The sequence below is a fragment of the Leishmania braziliensis genome, assembly GCF_000002845.2.
Source record: "Leishmania braziliensis MHOM/BR/75/M2904 contig, possible fusion of chromosomes 20 and 34".
NCBI lineage: Eukaryota > Euglenozoa > Kinetoplastea > Trypanosomatida > Trypanosomatidae > Leishmania > Leishmania braziliensis.
The window spans coordinates 1,224,366-1,244,067 of NC_017947.1; the positions used below are offsets into that span (position 1 = coordinate 1,224,366).

The 19,702-nt window shown below is 56.4% G+C and overlaps 7 protein-coding genes across 7 annotated transcripts; all 7 read left to right on the forward strand.

The window, feature by feature from the left end:
- Positions 1-1,229: 1,229 nt before the first annotated feature.
- LBRM_20_3020 (DNA topoisomerase IB, large subunit) lies at positions 1,230-3,143 on the forward strand (the record flags this gene model as incomplete). Its single annotated transcript, XM_001564532.1, has 1 exon — positions 1,230-3,143. One exon carries the CDS (start codon positions 1,230-1,232, stop codon positions 3,141-3,143), a length of 1,914 nt encoding a protein of 637 aa, XP_001564582.1.
- A 1,297-nt stretch (positions 3,144-4,440) lies between these two features.
- Positions 4,441-8,076, forward strand: LBRM_20_3030 (conserved hypothetical protein; the record flags this gene model as incomplete). Its single annotated transcript, XM_001564533.1, has 1 exon — positions 4,441-8,076. One exon carries the CDS (start codon positions 4,441-4,443, stop codon positions 8,074-8,076), a length of 3,636 nt encoding a protein of 1,211 aa, XP_001564583.1.
- A 521-nt stretch (positions 8,077-8,597) lies between these two features.
- LBRM_20_3040 (conserved hypothetical protein) lies at positions 8,598-10,025 on the forward strand (the record flags this gene model as incomplete). Its single annotated transcript, XM_001564534.1, has 1 exon — positions 8,598-10,025. One exon carries the CDS (start codon positions 8,598-8,600, stop codon positions 10,023-10,025), a length of 1,428 nt encoding a protein of 475 aa, XP_001564584.1.
- A 1,181-nt stretch (positions 10,026-11,206) lies between these two features.
- On the forward strand, positions 11,207-12,280 carry LBRM_20_3050 (conserved hypothetical protein; the record flags this gene model as incomplete). The annotated part of the gene is made up of 1 exon (XM_001564535.1): positions 11,207-12,280. One exon carries the CDS (start codon positions 11,207-11,209, stop codon positions 12,278-12,280), a length of 1,074 nt encoding a protein of 357 aa, XP_001564585.1.
- Positions 12,281-14,275: 1,995 nt separating this feature from the next.
- On the forward strand, positions 14,276-14,887 carry LBRM_20_3060 (conserved hypothetical protein; the record flags this gene model as incomplete). Its single annotated transcript, XM_001564536.2, has 1 exon — positions 14,276-14,887. The coding sequence occupies one exon, from the start codon at positions 14,276-14,278 to the stop codon at positions 14,885-14,887; it is 612 nt and encodes a 203-aa protein (XP_001564586.2).
- Positions 14,888-15,626: 739 nt separating this feature from the next.
- LBRM_20_3070 (conserved hypothetical protein) lies at positions 15,627-16,907 on the forward strand (the record flags this gene model as incomplete). Its single annotated transcript, XM_001564537.1, has 1 exon — positions 15,627-16,907. One exon carries the CDS (start codon positions 15,627-15,629, stop codon positions 16,905-16,907), a length of 1,281 nt encoding a protein of 426 aa, XP_001564587.1.
- Positions 16,908-17,789: 882 nt separating this feature from the next.
- LBRM_20_3080 (putative ruvb-like 1 DNA helicase) lies at positions 17,790-19,169 on the forward strand (the record flags this gene model as incomplete). Its single annotated transcript, XM_001564538.1, has 1 exon — positions 17,790-19,169. One exon carries the CDS (start codon positions 17,790-17,792, stop codon positions 19,167-19,169), a length of 1,380 nt encoding a protein of 459 aa, XP_001564588.1.
- Between the last annotated feature and the right edge of the window lie 533 nt (positions 19,170-19,702).

A 19,702-nucleotide genomic window follows, 5' to 3' on the forward strand; every position in this document is an offset into this window, starting at 1 on the left:
GGATTGCGCTGTGTGTGTGTGTGTGGGGGGGGGGGGGGGGGGGTTCATACGCATTACGTGAAGTCTGCATTTGATTCGCGACTGTGTACGTAGCGTGCGCTATTCTTAGAGTGCAACCACGAATCTATCAAGCCCTCTAGAGTCTCCATCGCTCCCTCTCTCGGCTATATGGTTCTCATTGACACCCCGCACCCACATTAGGGCGTGTAAAAGTTGCTTCACAGTAATGACAGCGTTGAGCATCACCGTGTCTCGTTCTCGACAGCGCTCTCTACTGATTGCCTGCTGTTGTGGCCGGGACACACTGGCCTCTATAGACACCTGCTCGTTTGAGCACAGCACCATATGCGCGGCGCTGATGATGGTTGGCATTCCGCCACCAAGGCTGGCTATCTTAGCCACTACACGCTCTACTTCAGCAATCGTGGAACCTTTTCCCTTCTTTTCTACTTTTTTTTCCAGATCACACACACACACACACGAGCCTATCGCTTGTGGTGGCACTTTTTCCCTCCACACGCCTACACCCCTGTACACCCATGCGCCTGTCTTATGAATTTACCCTTCACATAGTGCTCCATTAGTCAACAGTGACATCTAGCTCCCCCTCTTTTCCACGTGTGTGTCGGCGTTATTTGCCTTCTTGCTCTCTCTCGTTCTCGCCTGGGCTGTCTTTCGTTTGTTGCGAAGGCTGCGCTAACGGCAATAGAAATAAAACGGCAGATAAGTAGCAACCGAGACACGAGAGGCTCCCCTCCGTGCCTGCCTAGGGCGACGATCTGTGTCGGTGCGTTGGTCTGTTGTCACATTTCTTTTCCTTGTCGTTTACTCGTATCCCCCACCTTATCCCACCCTCTCTCACATCCTTCAGTCTAGCAGCAACGCCATTTTGTTTCGCGCCTCAGCTGGTTTTTGAATTTCTTGTCGGGTGCACGTATCTGTCTGGGCATGCAGAGTCGTGTCGTCGAGGTCTCGCTGTCGGTGCTCTCCTGGTCGTTTGTTTTCCTGCTCTTTTCTCTCCCTCCAAGTTTGTTTGCTTGTGTTTTCACATTGCAGACGCACATGAACGTGAAAGGTGCCGCTTTGTGGGGATTCATTTCGTTTTCTCTGTGTCTGTGCGGGTGTGTGGGCGTTTCTCGCTCCCTCTACTCATCCTTCGCTCGCTAGCATTCTACTTGGGCACTTGTCTTTGCCTCGTCCTCTGTCACGGGAACAGCAGCAGCAGCGCCATGAAGGTAGAAGATAGAAAAATGGCGGTGAAGCGAGAGCAGAGCCACTCCAATGAGGATGAGGAAAACAACGAGGAGGACCTGAACTGGTGGGAGCAGGAAAACCTCCGTATTGCCATGAAGGGTGAGCGTCGCTGGGAGACGCTGAGCCATAACGGGGTCCTTTTTCCGCCCGAGTACGAGCCCCACGGTATCTCCATCTTCTACGATGGACGCGAGTTCAAGATGACGCCGGAGGAGGAGGAGGTGGCGACAATGTTTGCCGTGATGAAGGAGCACGACTACTACCGCATGGAGGCGTTCCGGCGCAACTTCTTCGAAAGCTGGCGCGAGATTCTGGACAAGCGGCAGCACCCCATCCGTCGCCTGGAACTGTGCGACTTCGAGCCCATCTATCAGTGGTACCTCGCCGAGCGGGAAAAGAAGCTCAACCGGACGAAAGAAGAGAAGAAATCCATCAAGGAGAAGCAGGACATGGATGCTGAGCCGTACCGCTACTGCATGTGGGACGGACGTCGCGAGCAGGTGGCGAATTTCCGCGTTGAGCCACCGGGCCTGTTTCGTGGGCGCGGCAAGCACCCGCTGATGGGCAAACTGAAGGCGCGCGTGCAGCCGGAGGGCATTACAATCAATATTGGCGAGACAGCCGAGGTGCCGGTGCCACCTGCAGGACACAAATGGGGTGCTGTGCAGCACGACCATACCGTGACATGGCTTGCCATGTGGCGTGACAGCGTGGTTGGTAACGCAAAGTACGTGATGCTCGCCGCGTCTTCCAGCGTCAAGGGACAGTCTGACATGATGAAGTTTGAGAAGGCGCGCAAGCTCAAGGACAAAGTGGATGACATTCGAGCATCCTACATGGAGGACTTCAAGTCTAACGATGTGCACGTGGCGCAGCGGGCTGTCGCCATGTACTTCATTGACCGTCTTGCCCTCCGTGTGGGTAATGAGAAGGGCGAGGATGAGGCGGACACGGTGGGTTGCTGCTCGCTGCGTGTGGAACACATTCAGCTGATGTCGGACAACATCGTGCGGTTCGACTTTCTGGGTAAGGACTCGATCCGTTACCAGAACGACGTCGCCGTTCTCCCAGAGGTGTACGCGCTGCTGCAGCGCTTTACTCGTCGTAAGTCGCCGGGCACGGACATCTTTGATCAACTCAACCCGACGCAGCTGAACGATCACCTCAAGTCCTTCATGAACGGCCTCTCTGCCAAGGTGTTCCGTACCTACAATGCCTCCATCACCCTCGATAGGTGGTTCAAGGAAAAACCTGTCGACTCTAAGTGGTCTATCGCGGACAAGCTGGCCTACTTCAACAAGGCTAATACCGAGGTGGCGATTTTGTGCAACCATCAAAAAGCCATCTCGAAGAACTTCAAGCTGCAGATGATGCAGCTGACCACCAAGTCTGAGTACACTCGCAAGATGATTGAGCTACTGGAGAAGGCGGAGGTGACTGCCAAGAAAAAGTCGGTCGAGGAGGCCGCAAAAGAGTTTCTGGAAGAGCAGGACCGCATGCAGCGTGAGTGGCTTGCGAGCTACGGCACGGAGGAGCAGAAGAAGGAGTTTGAGGAAATCGTGGCGAAGCGTACGGCACTGTGCGTGCGCTCTGGCAAGAAGACATCCTCATCGGGCACCAAGAAGGCCAAGTCTGCATCTCGCAAGAAGAAGGCTGGTAAGAAGAAGACGAAGGCTGCCAAGAAGAGTTCGAAGGGTTCGAGCAAGAAGGCAAGCAGTAAGTCGTCTAAGAAGACGCCAAAGAAGTCGAAGCAGGAAGACGAGGACGATATGCCGCTCACGATTATGGCAGCCAAGACGAAGAAGACAGCTGGTGTCAAGCGGCACCGCGCCGCCAAGGAGGCGGCCAGCGACGACGATGACGTGCCTCTCGCAGCTCTGAGGGTGTAGGTACGAATTGTGCATCACCTATGACTGGAAAAGGGCGTAAAGAGGTACACTTCCACTCGCCACGGACGGGGGACGGGTGCTGTGTGGCGCTGAGTGTGCTCCGACTCTGCGCTATTGTGTATAACGACATCGACGCTCTCTACTTTTTTCTCCTGTATGCACATCTACGAATGACTGGGGGGTGCGTGCCTACCCCCTCCCCCATGGCCTTCGGGATGACCGCTTGCTAGATCCTGATGCCTGGGTTTTGTGGAGGCGAGCCGGCTTGATTTGACCCCCTGCACTCCCCCCTTCCCTTCAGCCCCCATCCCTCGTATGCCCCCGTGCACGTGTCCTTGGGTTTTTGGCTGGCTTTCAACCTTTAACGCATGCGCTCGGTTCCTGCATGCAGTACAGCTCGTGCGTGGGTGCGTGCGTGTGTGTCTCGACTTCATCTTTTTTCTCTCTTTAACGGATCGACTTGTCGTTGTCGTCGTGCGATCGGCGTATACGCGACTGCACCGTCACCACTGCCATGATGCGAGGACTTGTCCGGTGAAGAGAGAAGGAGGGCTGATGTCGATGCTCCCAATAGACCGGCGGAGAGCTAGCAAACGAAAAGTCATGCGCGCTTTCCAGCACTGCTGCCTTGTGTCACAGCGTGCGGTGCCAGGAAGCGACACCTAAGTAATGGCAACTACACACGGCCGTGTGCAAGACATGCATAGCAGCACCGCCTGGAACGCTTCGCTTGCAGCAACGCAGGTACAGCTAGTGTGACGGAGGAGCCCTGAAATGCTCCATCTGCTTACCCCTCATCTTCCCCTTGCAGATATTCACCTTTTACCCACCCCTTCCCACTGTCTTGACGCATCTTTGTTCTCTCACCCTCTCTTGAGGCGGCAACCCGCAAATCAGCTCTACTAACGCAACACCGGCGCCGCCATCCAAGCCGCAAAAGACCGCGATTCACACACACCAAAAAAAAACTCTGCAGACAAGCAAGCAACAGCAGAGTCACTTGACTACACTGCTGTTTTGGGGCGTGGGTGTTGTTTTTGCCGCTTCGCCTTATTCTCCTTACACTGACGCTCATAGAAGCGGTGGTGGTGAGCAGGGCTGCAGTACGGCCCCCTCCCCCCGCCTTGACGCATAGAGAACGACGGGAAACGGCACTGCCGAGGTTGTGTGGTGTTTGTTTGTTGCGCATTTTCGGTCGCACCTCCACCTTCGCTCGCACTACTTGCTGCCGCTCCCTGAGTGGCGGGGCACTGCCTTGCGCTCTTCTTCCACTGTCATCTCTGGTGTGGTGGTATCCATGTCGAGTATAACGCTGTCATCCGCAGTGCGGGCGAACCCGCGCCTTGTTAGCTCCTCGTTGGAAAAGATGACCTGCAACGCGCAGGGGATTACCGTGGTGGATATCTACCCCTCTGTGCTGTCGGCCCTGACCGCGAAGAGTGCACCTGTTAGTGTCGCCGAGAGTGCTCGTGTGCTTGTGCAGGCTTCTCGATGCAGTCGTCGTGCACAGCAACGGAGCGCCGAGAGCGACTGCGACCATGTCCTGCAGAGGCAGGCCACCTCCTCTGGCCTCGCCGCCAACCCTGGCGTGGGCAGCAGCAGTAACTCACCAGCCAAGAAAAAGAAACCGGCAGCCAACGAGGACTCCTACTTGAGTTGCTTCAATGTAGGTATTGCCATGAGTCTGCACACAGTGCTGCTCTCGCGCAACCGCATCTCGAACCTGCTGGGCATAGTGCAGTTCAGGCACTGCGTTTGCCTGTCACTTCTGGGCAACCGCATCCAAACCATCGAGGATTGCGAGCCACTCGCTATGCTGCCTGATTTACAATACCTTTCACTGGAGTACAATCCAGTGACACGGCTGCCACACTATCGCGCACATCTGCTGCGGATCTGCTCGTGGCCGCAGGAAGTGTCCCCGAGCACCTGTCGACTGCGCAAACTCGACAGCTCCGCCGTCACAACAGCAGAAGTGAAACATGCAGCATTGTGCCTTCTGCGGGAATCAGCTCTGCTGCCAGAGTTGCTCTACCGCATGCAGCTCCTGGCATTTCTGGTGGACATCGAAAAGCGTCAGCGACTGCACCGCGAGTTGCGCCAACGCGGCCACGTCTTTCATGACTTGGGCGAACCGGCAAGTATGGAGCTGCTGCTGGAGCGGGGGGTAGCGCACGCACTGTCCCGGGTCGGGGTTGCTGGGGCGGCGCACATGGCTCGCCAGCTTGTGCGCGATCGTCGTCGTCTGTGCACAACCTCGGGTTCTTGCAGTGAGCGCAACAGTGCGCAACCCGCCGGAGCAAAAGCACCACGCGCGCGCATCCACACAAGCGTCACAGATAAGAAAGGCGCATGTGAGGTCGCAGACGAGAAATGTGGCAGGGCAGCCGACATCATGTCCACCACGGTCGCTTACTTTGGATCCGACCCCATAGACCCGAGCGAGATTACGAACCTCAGCACTGTTTCCTCTTGCTCGCTGCTTTCGGACACCTCATCCACCCACGCGAATGTGCTGCAGTCGCTATCGCACCTGCTTTCCAGCAAGGAGCTGGACTGGAGTCGGAGGTCCTTGCGCCGCGCTGACACCTCTGAGGCGGCCGACACGTGTAAGGCCTGGTCGAAGGATGCATTCCGGCAGACGATCGTCTCTCTTGATGTCCACTTGTGCACACTGCTCCTGCGCATCTCGCGCGTTGTGGGGCAGACGCTGACGTCCCACGATGTCGACCGCCTCTGCGAGGTATGGCTGCATGCCGTCTCGCATTGCGCGCCGGCGGCGACGGCGGCAGCAGAGTTTAACGCGACGGGGCCGCGGCGGCTGGTCGTTCAATTCGGTACCGCAGCAGCGAAGTGCAAGACTACCAAGAGAGGTGTCGCAGAGGACCGGGTAGAGGTGAAACAACAGGGAGCCAGCCTTGGCACAAAAGTCACTGGCTGTATACCGGTAGAGGCAGTGGCAGAGGCGCAAACGAGCGTCTTGGACGCGCTTGAAAAGGAATCACCATCTCTCCTTAGCACCCCATCGTCACCGTCGCAGCTCGACCACCGCAATGCGCAGGACGTGACGATAGAATGCACAAGGGTGTCCATGACGTCGTCTTCGAACGCTGGGTTGCTGCCTAGGGACGTGGTTCCGCGTCCCACTGCTCGCCCCCAAACCGACCGGACGCAACTGCCGGTGCCGGACTGCGAGGCCGCAGGACACACAGACGCAAACGCTACAGTTCACGCTGTCCCGCAAGACTCGGTCTCGTTGAAGGAATCTGCTTGCGTCGAGTCTCTTCACGCCTTTGAGGTGCTCGCGCGTCGACGTTGCAAGCGGCGAGTTGTTCAGCAGTGGTGCTCGGCGCTGCGACATCGTTGGCAAACACGCATTGGCGCCGCATACATCCGTGAAAAGGTCAGCGACGGCGCTGCTGCACACCTGCGGAGTCCGTCCTGGGGTGGCCTTATTGCCCAGGTGACCTACGTTGAGCGCAAGCGCGGCTTCTTTACCCTTTGGCGGCGGCGAATGCAGCTACACCGGCTCTTCCGCACGCGGCAGCTCCGTAGAGTGTGGAACCTGTTTCGCCAAAAAACGGCAGCATCGTCCATTCTACGCCTGCGGTGCAAGCAGACATCTGCACTGGTGGCGCAGCACCTGCTGGACGTGGCGTTTCGCACATGGAAGTTCAAGGCGGAAAAGAGGGCAAGCGAGCGGTGTACGGCAGCTCGGCGCCGCGTCTTGGCTGATGTGCCACACAGTACAGGCAACCTCTTTGCGCTAGCACCCCCCGCACCGGTAATGCCGCACCTGGCCACCCGTACACCGTCGCCGCGCATTACGGTGCTGTGCCACGCCCTGGCGGACGCTCTAACGCCTAGCAGAGAAACCTGCAGCACAGCGACACCTGTACCATCTCTCACCTCAGCGCCTGATGAGGATGCTGCAGACACGCCCGTAGCACTGGCAGCATGCCCTGTCATCACCTCTGTCTGGCGTCCCTCAGCAGCCCGCAAGAGGCGCACATGCCCACCGCACTCTCCAGAGTCCGTGAGCGTAAAAGAAATGCGTAACGACTCCTGTGCGCACAGCTCTTCTGACGAAGAAGCAGGGCTTTCCGCTACGGGAACCTCGCTAAAAGCTGGCCTCAGCGCCACAAGCGGTGCAGCCACACCGTTCCTCCGGGCTACCTCGCCGAAGTGGTGGCAGCAGCCGCAGCCAGTCTGCAATGCCACGAAGGCCCAAGTACTGTACAGTGGCCCCACCCGTGAGCTTCCGCAGCCGCCAGCAATGCGTATTCTTTTTCCATCCGAGACGAGGAACCAGATCAGTGGGCCGACTCGATGCATCCACAACGCTGACGCCGCTACGGCGCAACCAGGGCCCTCACCACCGTCTTCAGGACAGCCTCCATTCGCACTTCCGGGGGTTGGGTCATCCCCCGCTGTGTTGGTGCCTCCAGTAAGGTCAACTTCTCCCAGGCTCTACGACGTTTCAAAGCCGAGTTGCCTTCCCTCCACCACAACTGCCCGTCGAGCCATTGTGCAGTCATTGTCTAGGGCGGAGAAGCTGACAGACGCACCGGGCGAAGTGGAATCGCCGTACCCTGCTGCTGATGTGGAGGCTTTGGTGGAGCTGGCGAAGCAGCTTGAGACCGATCGCGGCTACCTCATAGAAACTCTACGGAGCCTTCACCTCTCTCAGCAGAGGCACTGCACACAGGAAAGGCTGCCACAATCGCACGCATCCTACAGAGTCGATTCTATACTACCGCCCTCACCAGGGCCGCCGGCGCCCTCCTTCACGGTTGTCGAGCAACTGGAAGGGCAGTGCGCCTCTCTGGAAACGGAGGTACATCGATTGGAGAAGCTTGTGGCTGCACTACAAGACGAGCGACACCAATTCCTGGAGACTATTCAACATAAGATGTTTTGTGAAAGAGCATGACACGCAACGCTATACGAAACGCTGATGAAGTGAGAAGCAACACAAGCAAGGACACTACCGACTGCGTACAGCTTCTGGATAAGGCAACCCAAGCCTTGTCTCTGTGTCGCCATCTACACCTTGTAGCAGTTTCGGTCTCTCTCTCTCTCTCTTCTGTGTCCCTTTCACTACATGAAAGATGCAGAGTGCCGTGATGAGAGAGAAAGATGCGCTTGCGATAGCGGGCGGGACAAGGCTGCGGTGTTCATGGTCTCATGCATTTTGGCGGAAGGGTAGTATCAGCACGAAAAACAGTGGTACCCGTTTTTTCTTGCCATCAGCAACCTTCTCTCTCTCTCTATGCCGCTCTCCCTTCCGTTTCCCTCTCTACTCTTCCATCATATCAACCATTCACATACGCATATGAGCGCCAGTTCAACACGAAGAAAAGCAGTAGGAGGGGCTCGCGTGCAAGCACCACTCACAAGCGTGAATTCTATGCACTGAATCAAGTGCGCTGGTGCGCCGTAGCGAAGAAAAAAATGTTTGGTGGCGGTGAGGAGTACTTCCAGGACCCACCCGAGATCGATCGAGACACACTTGTTCGCTACGCCACCTTTTGCGCTCGCCTACGCGCCATCGAGAAGCCTGGTAAAAAGACCATCACCGAAGCCGCCGCACTGGCACGCGAGGTCGGCGACACCCTTCTCGACTACGAGCTTGTTGTCGGAGCACTCTTCCGTCATATCAAGACCTGGACAGGGCAGAAACAGCTCGCCTGCTGGTATGTGCTTGACAAGCTATGTAAGGAAGATCGCGACAAGTACGGCTACATTGCCGGCAAGTACATTCTAGAGGTGGGGCGAGACCACATCCCATACGAGGATCCCGAGCTCACCGGCAAGTACGAGACACTCGTGGAGCACTGGGAAAATGTTTTTCCGCGTCATGTCGTGGATGCGCTGTGGATCGCCAAAAAGGAGCGCCTTTGGGCCGTCGACCACCCGAACGAGGTGAAGCAGCAGCAGCAGGCAGAGGAGGAGGAGTGGGCGCGCGAGGAGGCGGCCATGCAGGACGAGGACGGCCTCAACGACTTTGGCCAGCCGTGTATCGACTACCTGCAGGGACACTGCAGCTGGGGTGACAATTGCCGTCTGTACCACCCTCCCGGCGAAGAGGGCTCGCTGCCGGCGGAGTGCCGGATGGGGGACTGGAAGTGCTCGGCGTGCGGTGTCATCAATCGACACTTTCGCCGTCGGTGCTCCAACTGTGTGCGTGAGAAGCCGCAGTACAAAAAAGGGCGCGTGCCGTCCGCAGAAGATCAGCTACTCTGCACCCCGGACCCAGGGGTGGCAACCGCCTTTCATCAACAATTCGGCTACAACCCGTACGTGCCAGCGGAGGCGATCGCACACTTCAAATTGCGCCTCGAAGGTGTTTCGGCGGAGGAGTACCGCAAAGAGCGCGCGGCAGCGTACCGCGTGCGCATTCTCGGCAGGGCCCCCACCAACCCCGTCGAGGAGCGGTGCAAAGCGTCGAAGCACTTCCCGGACATCGACATGGAGCCGTATGAGGAGTACGAAGTAGGCACAGACGGGCTCGTAGTGAAGCGGCAGCGCACCGAGAGCCTCGTGCCCGCAAACGCGTCGGCCAATAGTGCCGTTACCCTTATCGCGCAGCTCGTCATGGAGCGTGGCATGTTGGATCCCACTGTACCACAACTTTTTGGCGAGCTTTCCCGATGCATCCGCCAGGCTGCTGGAGATCCGACAATGGTGCTTAACGAGACCCAGGCGGAGGTGCTATTGTCTGCGTGCAAGCTGGGCTTCACCGCATGGAATGCAAACAAAGGTGCTGTGCCTTTCGTTGCCACCTTCTTCAAGGCAGTCCGGCACAATGAAGGGAAGCTGGGGCTCTCGGGGGAGCAGGTGGAACAGCTGGAGTCCATGGCCAACATGTTCTTGGCGTGAGAAGCACAAAGGAAACGAGGAAATACATTTCGCATGCTTTGAGGGTCTCTCTTTGCACTTGCTTTGCGTCAAGGAGAGGCCGCACGCACACACAACACCACCCGATCGAAGCCAGGCACGAAGGTGAAAGGGGCGTCTGTGCAGGAGCACCTCGCCTGCGCTCCCTCGTGGTGTCGCTTTCCTTTGTGTATCCGTGCTGTCTTACCTCGTCTGTGTGGGTGTGGCGCAAGGGCGTTTTCGATTCGGGTGTTGGGAGTACGGGTATGAAAAGGGAAATGTAAAAAAAAAAAGATGACGTCGCTACACAAGCCGACAAATACCCCCACCTCTCTGCAGACGCACAGAGGTGGCGTTTTTCTTTCTCTGTGTGGATGTGTGTGAGTGAGAGGGAGGGCGGAGCGGGGCGGGGGGCATCAAGAAAGACGCATCCGCACATCCGCATCGCTGCTGTGCGCCAACACTTATTGATTGCTACCGCCCCCTACCCCTCCCCGACGGTTTGACTATTTCCTCGCCAAAGTTGAGTTTTTCTCTTCTCTAGTGAAGGCGGATTTGTGTGTCTCTCTCTCTCTTTCGCATTACTTCTCTCTCCGGTCTTTTGTATTCTCGGTGGTTTCTTTGCAGTCTCGCATGTCATCCTGTAGCAGAAACAATAAAGCAATCAATAAGGACGTCGCTTCAACTCTACATATCAAATCATCACCTGCATCAACACATCAGCCATCCATCCTATCTCACCAACGGCACACACACATACTTACGTTACTCGGCACCCTCGCTGTTCCCCCCCCCCCCCCTCCTCTCTCCTCACTCGACCTTACCCACGCCTCTCTGCGTACAGACGAGCACGCCAAACGCACTTCCCGTGTAGCGTTGCTTCCATTGCACCTCTCGTCCGTGACTCGAGTCCGGCTCTCCTCTCCTTTTTTTTTCTGGAAAACGACGCAGTATTCCAGCGTTCGGGGTTGACGGTCCTGTGCGCTTTGATCACAGGAGTTGTAAGTCACTGCTTTCCTTTATTACTACCATCGCACTCGCTGCCTGCCTCTCGCCTGCATTAAGTGAAGCCAACCTGCCTTGGGTTCACAGTTGCTGCTGCCTGAGCGTCGTTAGGCACCTCATTGGGTTTCGTGTCTGTGTCTCCCTTCTTTGTGGCCTCTCACTCTCGTCTCGCGAAGTCAATGACCTCTGTAATCTTGGTGGACCCTCTCACCTTCGGGCCCGACCCGAAGACGAAGGACAACGCCCTTATTCAGTCCATGCACGTCAGCAACGCGAGGGCCGACATGGATCACTCGCAGGTCTGCTCGCTTGTCACCGAACTAGAGACTTTCTTCAAGGTTAACTGCGGCATCAGCACCGTCGTCGTTCACCAATCACGCGAGCCGAGGCCGTACCGGGGACCTCTGGAAGAGCGCGGCGAGAGCGTGTGTGTCGCGGACGGCCTTTCCATCCACAATGTCGTGGACGACAACGGCGTCATTACGCGCCGCCTCATTGTCTTTTACCCTATGAATCCGTATCGCCAGGGTGAGCTGGCGCGCAAGCAGCTCGTCAACCACATCACCAAGGCCGCTGAGGAGAGCGCGACGATCGAGTTGATTGATCTTCGACCTTTTGAGGAGGAGGGCAAATACCTGGAGGGGTCTGGTTCCCTCATCTTTTCGCCTGGCGGCAGATACGTGTACATGGTGGTTTCTCCGCGTAGCCATCCTGAGGTATTGGAGGCACTGTGCCGGCCAGAGAACCTGAACATTGCCCCTCAAAACTGCTTTCTTCTGCGCTGCAAGAGCATGATACCGCACACGAACTTGCTGGGGTGGTGCGGCACGGGTATCTGCGCCTGGGCCATCAGTAGCCTTCTATTCAACGAGGAGGAGGAGGTAGCCTTCTACGAGCACCTCTCCGCCACCTACTCCTGCATCCTCGAGCTGAGTGAGGGAGAGATGGAGAAGTTTGCGGGGAGTGCGCTGGAGGTGCCGGTGCAGCCACGAAGTGCGAGCGCCGGCAACGCGCACTACGTCCTCGTAATCTCAGAAACGGCCCTGGCAGCACTCGGTTCCAAGAGTCGTGAGTTACTCATGAACTGGTACGGCAAGGAGAATGTGCACACCTTCTACGGCGAAGTCCTCGAGCGCCGCTGCGGTACCTCGCTGCCTTCCTGCATTGCCGCCTCCTACACGCTGGGGTCCCGGCCGCCTGTGCCATCACAACCGTCCACGATTGAGGTGCTGCGGCTCGGTACTGATAAATGAGCCGATGCGGCGCACTAGCTGATGCGCACGCTCCCCCTCGTCCCTTGACGCTTTCGGGCGCTTTTTGTATGTGCTTTTTTTTCCTTTCACTTGCTTTCGCTCACCGCTCTCTGCATGTTTGCGTAGCGTCTTTGTTCACCCATATCTGTCAATACCGCTGCCCTCCGGTGTCACGCGTCTCCTGCTGAACGACCCAGCGACAGGAATAAAGCGCACGCTTTTCGAGAGAGAGAAGCGATGTGAAGTGAGCGAGAGGTGAGAAGAGGGAAGATACAGGGCCCACGACGCGAGTGGGCTCTGTTGCCTCTTACCTGATCATTTTGTTGTTGTGAGCACAAGTCAAAAAGCTTGTACTCATGAAATGACTCGAAGACGTGAATACTTGTGTGTCTTACGATGAGTCAAACTTGTTTCCCGTCATACGATGACGCACGTGCACGTGACGAGGCGCCATGATCCACAATATTTTACTGGCGCATTCAGGATGGAAAACAATCACTACGTACACAGGGCGCACCAGTCACGCCCTCTCTCACGCGTCTCTGCAACTTTTTGTCCTTCACCGCACTAAGCCTCTCATCGTCGATTTTCGATGACGGGCGCACTTGTATTTTGCGTGTTCGACTTCGAATTCGCATGATCCTTTTCTTTCCCTCTCTGTAGAGTGCACCGTGTTCTAGCTCTGCGTGGCCACCTCGTTGCCCCCCCCCCCTCCTTCCCCTTACCGTTGCTGCCACAGACTCTCGCTGTCCTGGCGCGGGGATTCACAGAGAGTGGAGATGGAGGAGGCTGAGGAGAGAAAGGTGTGAAAGTGCGATGCATCGTGTCACTGGGCATCAGTGGGGATGGCCTCCCTCTTTGTTTCTCCCTTGTAAAGTACATACACCCACACGAAATCAACACCGCGGAAGAGCGCGAAGAGAAATACGACCTTTGGATTCCCAGAAAAACAGGCGCCTCGTTCCTTGAAACTTGTGGGTAGTTTCTGGTGGCGCTCCCCCTCTCTTTTTTATTCTTCGCGTTTGTCTCCTTTCGTGTGGTCTTCGGTGAGGCAGTGTCCACAAACTCTCATCGTCCTCTTTCCTGTACTTTCCGTAGTGGTGCATGGAAAGGTCGAGTTGCCGTACTGCGAGATTAACAAGAGCGATAAAAATGGAAGAGCAGAGGCGAATAAGAGGCTAGAAAGAGAAAAAGGAACGTCGCTAACAGAAGAGAGCGGCGCGTTTTTTGTTTACCTCCCCCCCCCACCCACCCCTGTACACCCACTTCACAGTCGTTTTCGGTCGCTGGCTTACCCTTTTATTTTCTTCGCTAACCCTGTCTGGGCTCCACCAGCTCAAAGTCATCGTTGGCGCTTGCAACACTCTCGAGAAAGAGCGAAGGCATAGAACAAGTCAACAATGTGGGAAGAGGAACGGAAACGAGGCGCAAGGATAAAGAAGACGTCGCGAGAGTGACAGGACGCTGTGGGGGAGAAGACGGCACAGCCCCTCACCAACAGGCATTCCTTGGTGGAAAGGGACACTAGTGACAGTTGTCAGATTCACTCGATGAACTCCTGCCAGCTTGTGACGTTTTGGATACTGCTGTTGGGTCTCAATCTCAGCAACTGAAGGGGATGAAGGGGAGGGGGGCGGCAATGTGCGAGAGGTCCTTCATGCCCCCTTTTGTGGGTTCGTGTGTGGGTGTGGGTGTGTCGGTGATGCCCTCTGCACGGCAACATTTCACCCGTCGACTTACTCTCTCCCCCTTCATCTTTTTTCGCATTGCGGCTCAACTCTAATAATAATACTGCCGGTTGCGATGACGCACACTGCACCCCGCACGTGAGAGAGCCCAAGCACAAATCACTGCCCTGCAACCTCGCCCCACCCCCTCTTCTCTCTCAATACTAATGCTTTCTCAAGAAGCGCATACACTGCAGACCTGTTTTCTCGTGCATCGCACGCTCAGTACTCGATTTCCGCTCTTCTTGGCGAAACTAGGCTTCCCAGCATGGACCCTGATCAGAATATTTCCTATGAAGCGCTGCTTCTTCGCTATGTCGAACTACGGGACGCGGCCCGTGATTTGATCTCTGCCAATCCAAAGCACTCGCTCAACGTGCACGACACCTATCTTCGTCTCTGCCAAACCTATGGATATCCGCTTAACAATCACTACACGGAGTACCTTACTCGATACGCAAAGGTGCAAGCCGCCATTGCAACCGGCTCGCAGCAGGGCATGCTGAACACGGTTCGCCGCCTCGACTTTCTTTCGACATATGTTGGAAAGTTTATGTGGATACCCATCTTCGTCACCCTCTCCGATTGTGTTCTCCTTCACTCACTGTCACTGTCGTGCCAGCAGCTGGACAGTGATTTAGTGCTTCTCCTCACCCAAAGCCTCTCTCCGCTCGTGCAACTAGCCTCCTTAGACGTGTCTGGGAATCCGATCGGTTGTATCGGTGTGCAGGCTCTCATACGGCTCGTTCAGTCCTCTCCGACTCTGACGCAGTGCAACATATACGGCGCCGCATCGATTGTACCTCTGACGAGGCGACTTGATGCTGTGTTGGCTCGCAATCGAGAACATACATCTCCCTCAGCGGTGGCGAGCCACTGATGGCGCCGAGAACGTCAGCAGTGCGGGACCTTACTGTCTGTACTGGTACTCGCTCTCCTCACAGCGCACCCCCTTGCAAACAAAGGTCACCACTTGTGGATGTGCTTGTTCGTTGTGCTGCCCTTTTGTTGTTCCTCTAACTGGTCTCTCTCTTTCTCTCTCTCTCTCTCTCCCACCCCCGCAGCTTGAATGTCTTATTTTCGGATGTCTCTTCTCCTTGGAACTGGAAACGACTGCGCTGTGGCCTCTCGGAGGGAGCATCAAGCGCACGGAAAAAGAGCACAAAAGAACAGCGGTATTCGGGAAGTCTACAGGACACGCTTTCTATGCGACAACGTACGCTCAGGGCCCTCCGTCATCGGCAGTATGGTTGATGTCGAGTTTGCGAGTGTGGAGGCCTCCGTCTGACATACAAATTCTGCTCTCTCCTCCTTTCGGTGGTGCATCTTTTTTTTAGGTGCACCGGCAGTTTTCGTTGCTTGGTGAGTACTCATGTTTACAGCCACACGCTTCTACGCATATGCTTGTACCACGCCCTCCTCTTCCCCTCGCGTCTCTCTCCTTTGGCTCTTCCTAATCTTGATTTGGTGTTGTCGCGCGAAGTGCTGGGTCATGATGGTGTCTGAATCCCTTTCTCCCCCCTCTCTCTTTCGTTCTTCACCAGCATCGAGTGCAGGTACTGGAGAACTCGATAGCACAGACACACTACGCACAGACACATTTCGACTGAGTAGGACTCATGTTCGCTCGTCTTGCGTTGCCAAAGAGTCGACTCGCCATTGCGGTGACAGGCAGCAACTCCGTGTCGCTCTATCGAGGTCGGCTCGCAGTCGCCACAGCAGCGCTGGGCGCCTCATCTTTCACTAGCGCAGCACGGGCCTCGCAACGATGGTCCAGCTCGGGTGTTATTAGCAACAACTCCAGCAGCGGCGCCTCCAGCGCGGGTACCATTGCAACTCTTGATCTGAGCGAGAAGGAGTTGATCGAGCTCAACAAGAAGGCCGCTGAAGCGTTCGAAAAAGGCGACTTTCTCTCGGCCATCGAGGCGTGGGAGAAAGTGGTACAGTCGAAGCAGCACACCCCAAACAGCCCCACCCTCATGAGCTGCCTCAACAACCTCGCTTGCGCATACGGTGAGATGGGCGACAACGTACGAAAGATGAAGTTACTGGAACGATCTCGGGACCTGGTACAGACTGTGTACGGCACCGACCACCCGCAGTATGGGATGGTCTTGTATAACATGGCCTGCGCCAAGGAAGAGATGGGCCTCTATGTTGACATGAAGCGGCTGCTCGTGAAGTCGCTCGCGCTGCACGAAAAGCGTTTCAACCCTCGACATGCCAAGGTCGGTCGTGTTCTGCTGCTGCTCGCCTCCGCCCACGGTCATCTCGGCGAGCACGAGGCCCAGCTGCAAGCAGCCGAGCGTGCGTATGAGATTGTGAAGCGCCACTGCGGCCCTGATCACGTGCAAACAACCATGGCGATGATCACTCTCGGTCGAGCCTACGGTGCGGCAGGACAGGTGGAGCGACAGCTGCAGCTCGTTCAGGCGGCCCACAGCATTCAAGAGAAGCGACTTGGCCCAATGAACCCGCAGCTGGCCATGACCCTGCTTGAGGTCGCCGACGCACATAGGGTCAACGGTGACTTCTACAATCAGAAGGCGCTGCTCGAACAGGCAATGGAGCTACAGCAGCGGTCCTTTGGGCAGCAACACGCTCATCTCATTGACACATACATCGCGCTCGGCGACGCATGCGGGCAGCTGGAAAATCCGGAGTTGCAAGCGCAGTACTATCTAGAGGCGCTCAGAATTGCACGCCAGCGCTTCCAAGGGAGACACATTGCCATCGGCAAGGCTGCGGTGAACGCTGCCCGCGCGTATCGCTCTCAGGGCGACAATGCGAAGGCGCAAGCGTTGTTAGACGAGGCGCGGTTTATTGTGGAGCGCAACGTGAGTCCAGAGCACCCTCTCTCCAAGCAGTTGGACAAGGTCACGAGGGAGTTGGCGCAGTAGTGGCGCCGCACCTCTCAAACCATTTGGGTACGTGGGGGGACGAAGGGTATTAGAGTGTTGGTTGCCGATGGGGTGCACTTTCCCAACCGCGCTAGGGAGGGAGGCAGTGCCGTATAATTGGTGCGTCGCAGCTTTGCCGTCCCTCTCTCTCTCTCTCTTTCGAATCGTGTAGTGCACTTGTGTGCTTCTTTTACACCCTTCAGCGTAAGGCGATAGAGGTCAAGTGGTACGGTAAGGGGAAGCAAGGCGAATCGTATTGTCGGGGCGTTGATCAGCGCCGGACCAGCTTGCGTCATCCTTGCCATGCTTTACTGCTCTGATGTTGAGTCTGAGGTCGTACGAGACACATGGCGTAGAACGAGTGGACGCGCACGTCGCAGTGTATGGCCCTCCTTACTTCTTCATGAGCATCGCCCTCACTCTTTCTATCTCACACATATATGTACACCCGTGACCGCACCCTGCCACTCTTGCGCACGCGCACGTGTTGTGCAGTTCACGCTATAGAGAAGGCCGCACGCTCACACACGCACACAACAGTCCGTGCACAGCTGAGGAAGAGTTCTGTCCAGTCCACCAGAAAAAAAGAGAGTGTGTTACCGTACAATTCTGCGTGATTTTTTTTTCTGTGTGTGTGTGTGTGTCCGTTTGTTCAACAGCGCCGCAGTTGGCACACCTACACGGCACACCTAATCCCGCAGCGAACTGATCCCTGTATATATTCTCCTTTGCCTTTTCTCCCATTACGACGCTCGAGTGCCCTTGTCGCCTTTGCGTTGGGGGCTGCTGCACTGACTAGTGACGTTGAGTTCCATCTTCGATAACACCACGTGGGCGCGTCTCATTGCACGTCTACTAAATAATCGTTTTCCTCAGTACACAATGTCCGGCATTAAGATCGAAGAGGTTATCTCGACCACCAAGAAGGAGCGGGTGGCAGCGCACAGCCACGTGAAGGGACTCGGTCTCAACCCTGACGGAACGACGAAACACATCGCTGACGGTTTTGTCGGACAAGAGAAGGCGCGCGAGGCGGCCGGCATTGCGGTGGACCTGATCCGCTCCAAGAAGATGGCTGGTCGGGCGCTGCTGTTTGCGGGGCCGCCCGGCACCGGAAAGACAGCGCTGGCTCTCGGTATTGCCAAAGAGCTGGGACCCAAGGTACCCTTCTGTCCGATGGTGGGCAGCGAGGTGTACAGCGCGGAGGTGAAGAAAACAGAGGTGCTCATGGAGAATTTCCGCCGCGCCATCGGGCTACGCATCAAGGAAAACAAAGAGGTGTACGAAGGCGAGGTGACTGAGCTGCGCGCCGAGGAGACCGACAACCCGCTCGGCGGCTATGGCAAGTCCATCTCGCACGTCATCATTACCCTCAAGTCGCAGAAGGGGTCTAAGTTGCTGAAGCTGGATGCAGCCATCTACGAGAGCCTGGAAAAGGAGAAGGTGTCCGTCGGCGACGTCATCTACATTGAGGCAAGCTCTGGCGCGGTGAAGCGGGTGGGTCGCAGCGATGCGTATATTGGTGACCACGACCTGGAGGCGGACGAGTACGTGCCGATCCCGAAGGGCGACGTCCACAAGAAGAAAGAGGTGATTCAGGACGTGACACTGCACGACCTCGACATGGCAAACGCCAAGCCGAGCCAGGGACAAGATGCTCTGTCGATTGTGAACAGCATGATGCGACACAAGAAGACGGAGGTGACAGAAAAACTGCGCCAGGAGATCAATAAGGTTGTGAACAAGTACATCGATCAAGGTGTCGCTGAGCTCGTGCCCGGGGTCCTCTTCATAGATGAAGTACACATGCTGGACATCGAGTGCTTCACGTACCTCAACAAGGCACTGGAGTCGACCCTTGCGCCGGTTGTCATCTTTGCCACCAACCGCGGCAGCTGCCGCATTCGCGGGACGGAGATTCGGGCGCCGCACGGGATGCCGACAGATTTGCTTGACCGCCTCCTCATCATTCGTACCATGAACTATGACGTGAGCGAAATTACGTCGATTGTGGAGATCCGTGCCCATGTGGAGGGGGCGAAGATATCTGAAGCGGCTCTGACCAAGCTTGGTACCATCGGCGAGAACACGTCGCTGCGATTCGTTGCGCAACTGCTGACGCCGGCGCTCATCATTGCCGAAACAAACGGCCACGAGGTGATCGAGGAGGAAGACGTGGATCTGGTGGACGAGCTCTTTAAGGACGGCAAGGCATCAGCCCGCCTGCTGCAAGACCACGCAGAGGAGTACGTGTACCAGTGAGGCAGCGTTGAAGGATTCCATAGCGGCACTTATGCGCTTCCTCGCTCTTCCCTCTTCGCCGCTCGGTCATCGTCACAGCGCTGTGTTAGCGTTGCGTCGTGCTTTGACGGGTGCCACGGTGTGCATCGATGCATGCCTGTCACTGGCGATGTTTTACATGTAATCTTTCTGTCTCCTGATCACACGTTCTTCCTCGCCTTGAGTGGTGTGTCTGTCTCTCTGTCTGTACACACGCGTGAGTTTGCCTGTTGTCGCTCACCATTTTTGCAGATGATGACACGGGCGGCACCCGCTCCATTAGCACAGAGCCGCACACGGGCAGTGGAGGGGGGGGTCGTTGTCAGGGTAAGTGATGCAATTACATCCACACTTTTTTTTTTAGGGGATGGGGTGTATTGAGTGTTCCCGGTGTCTGACCAGAAGAACGGAAACGAGAAGCGCTGGTTCACGGTCGACAGTCCTCAAGTCTGAGCGCGACACCATATGGGTGAGCGACGGCCCTTGCGTCTTCTCCATTCTTCCCATCACCACCT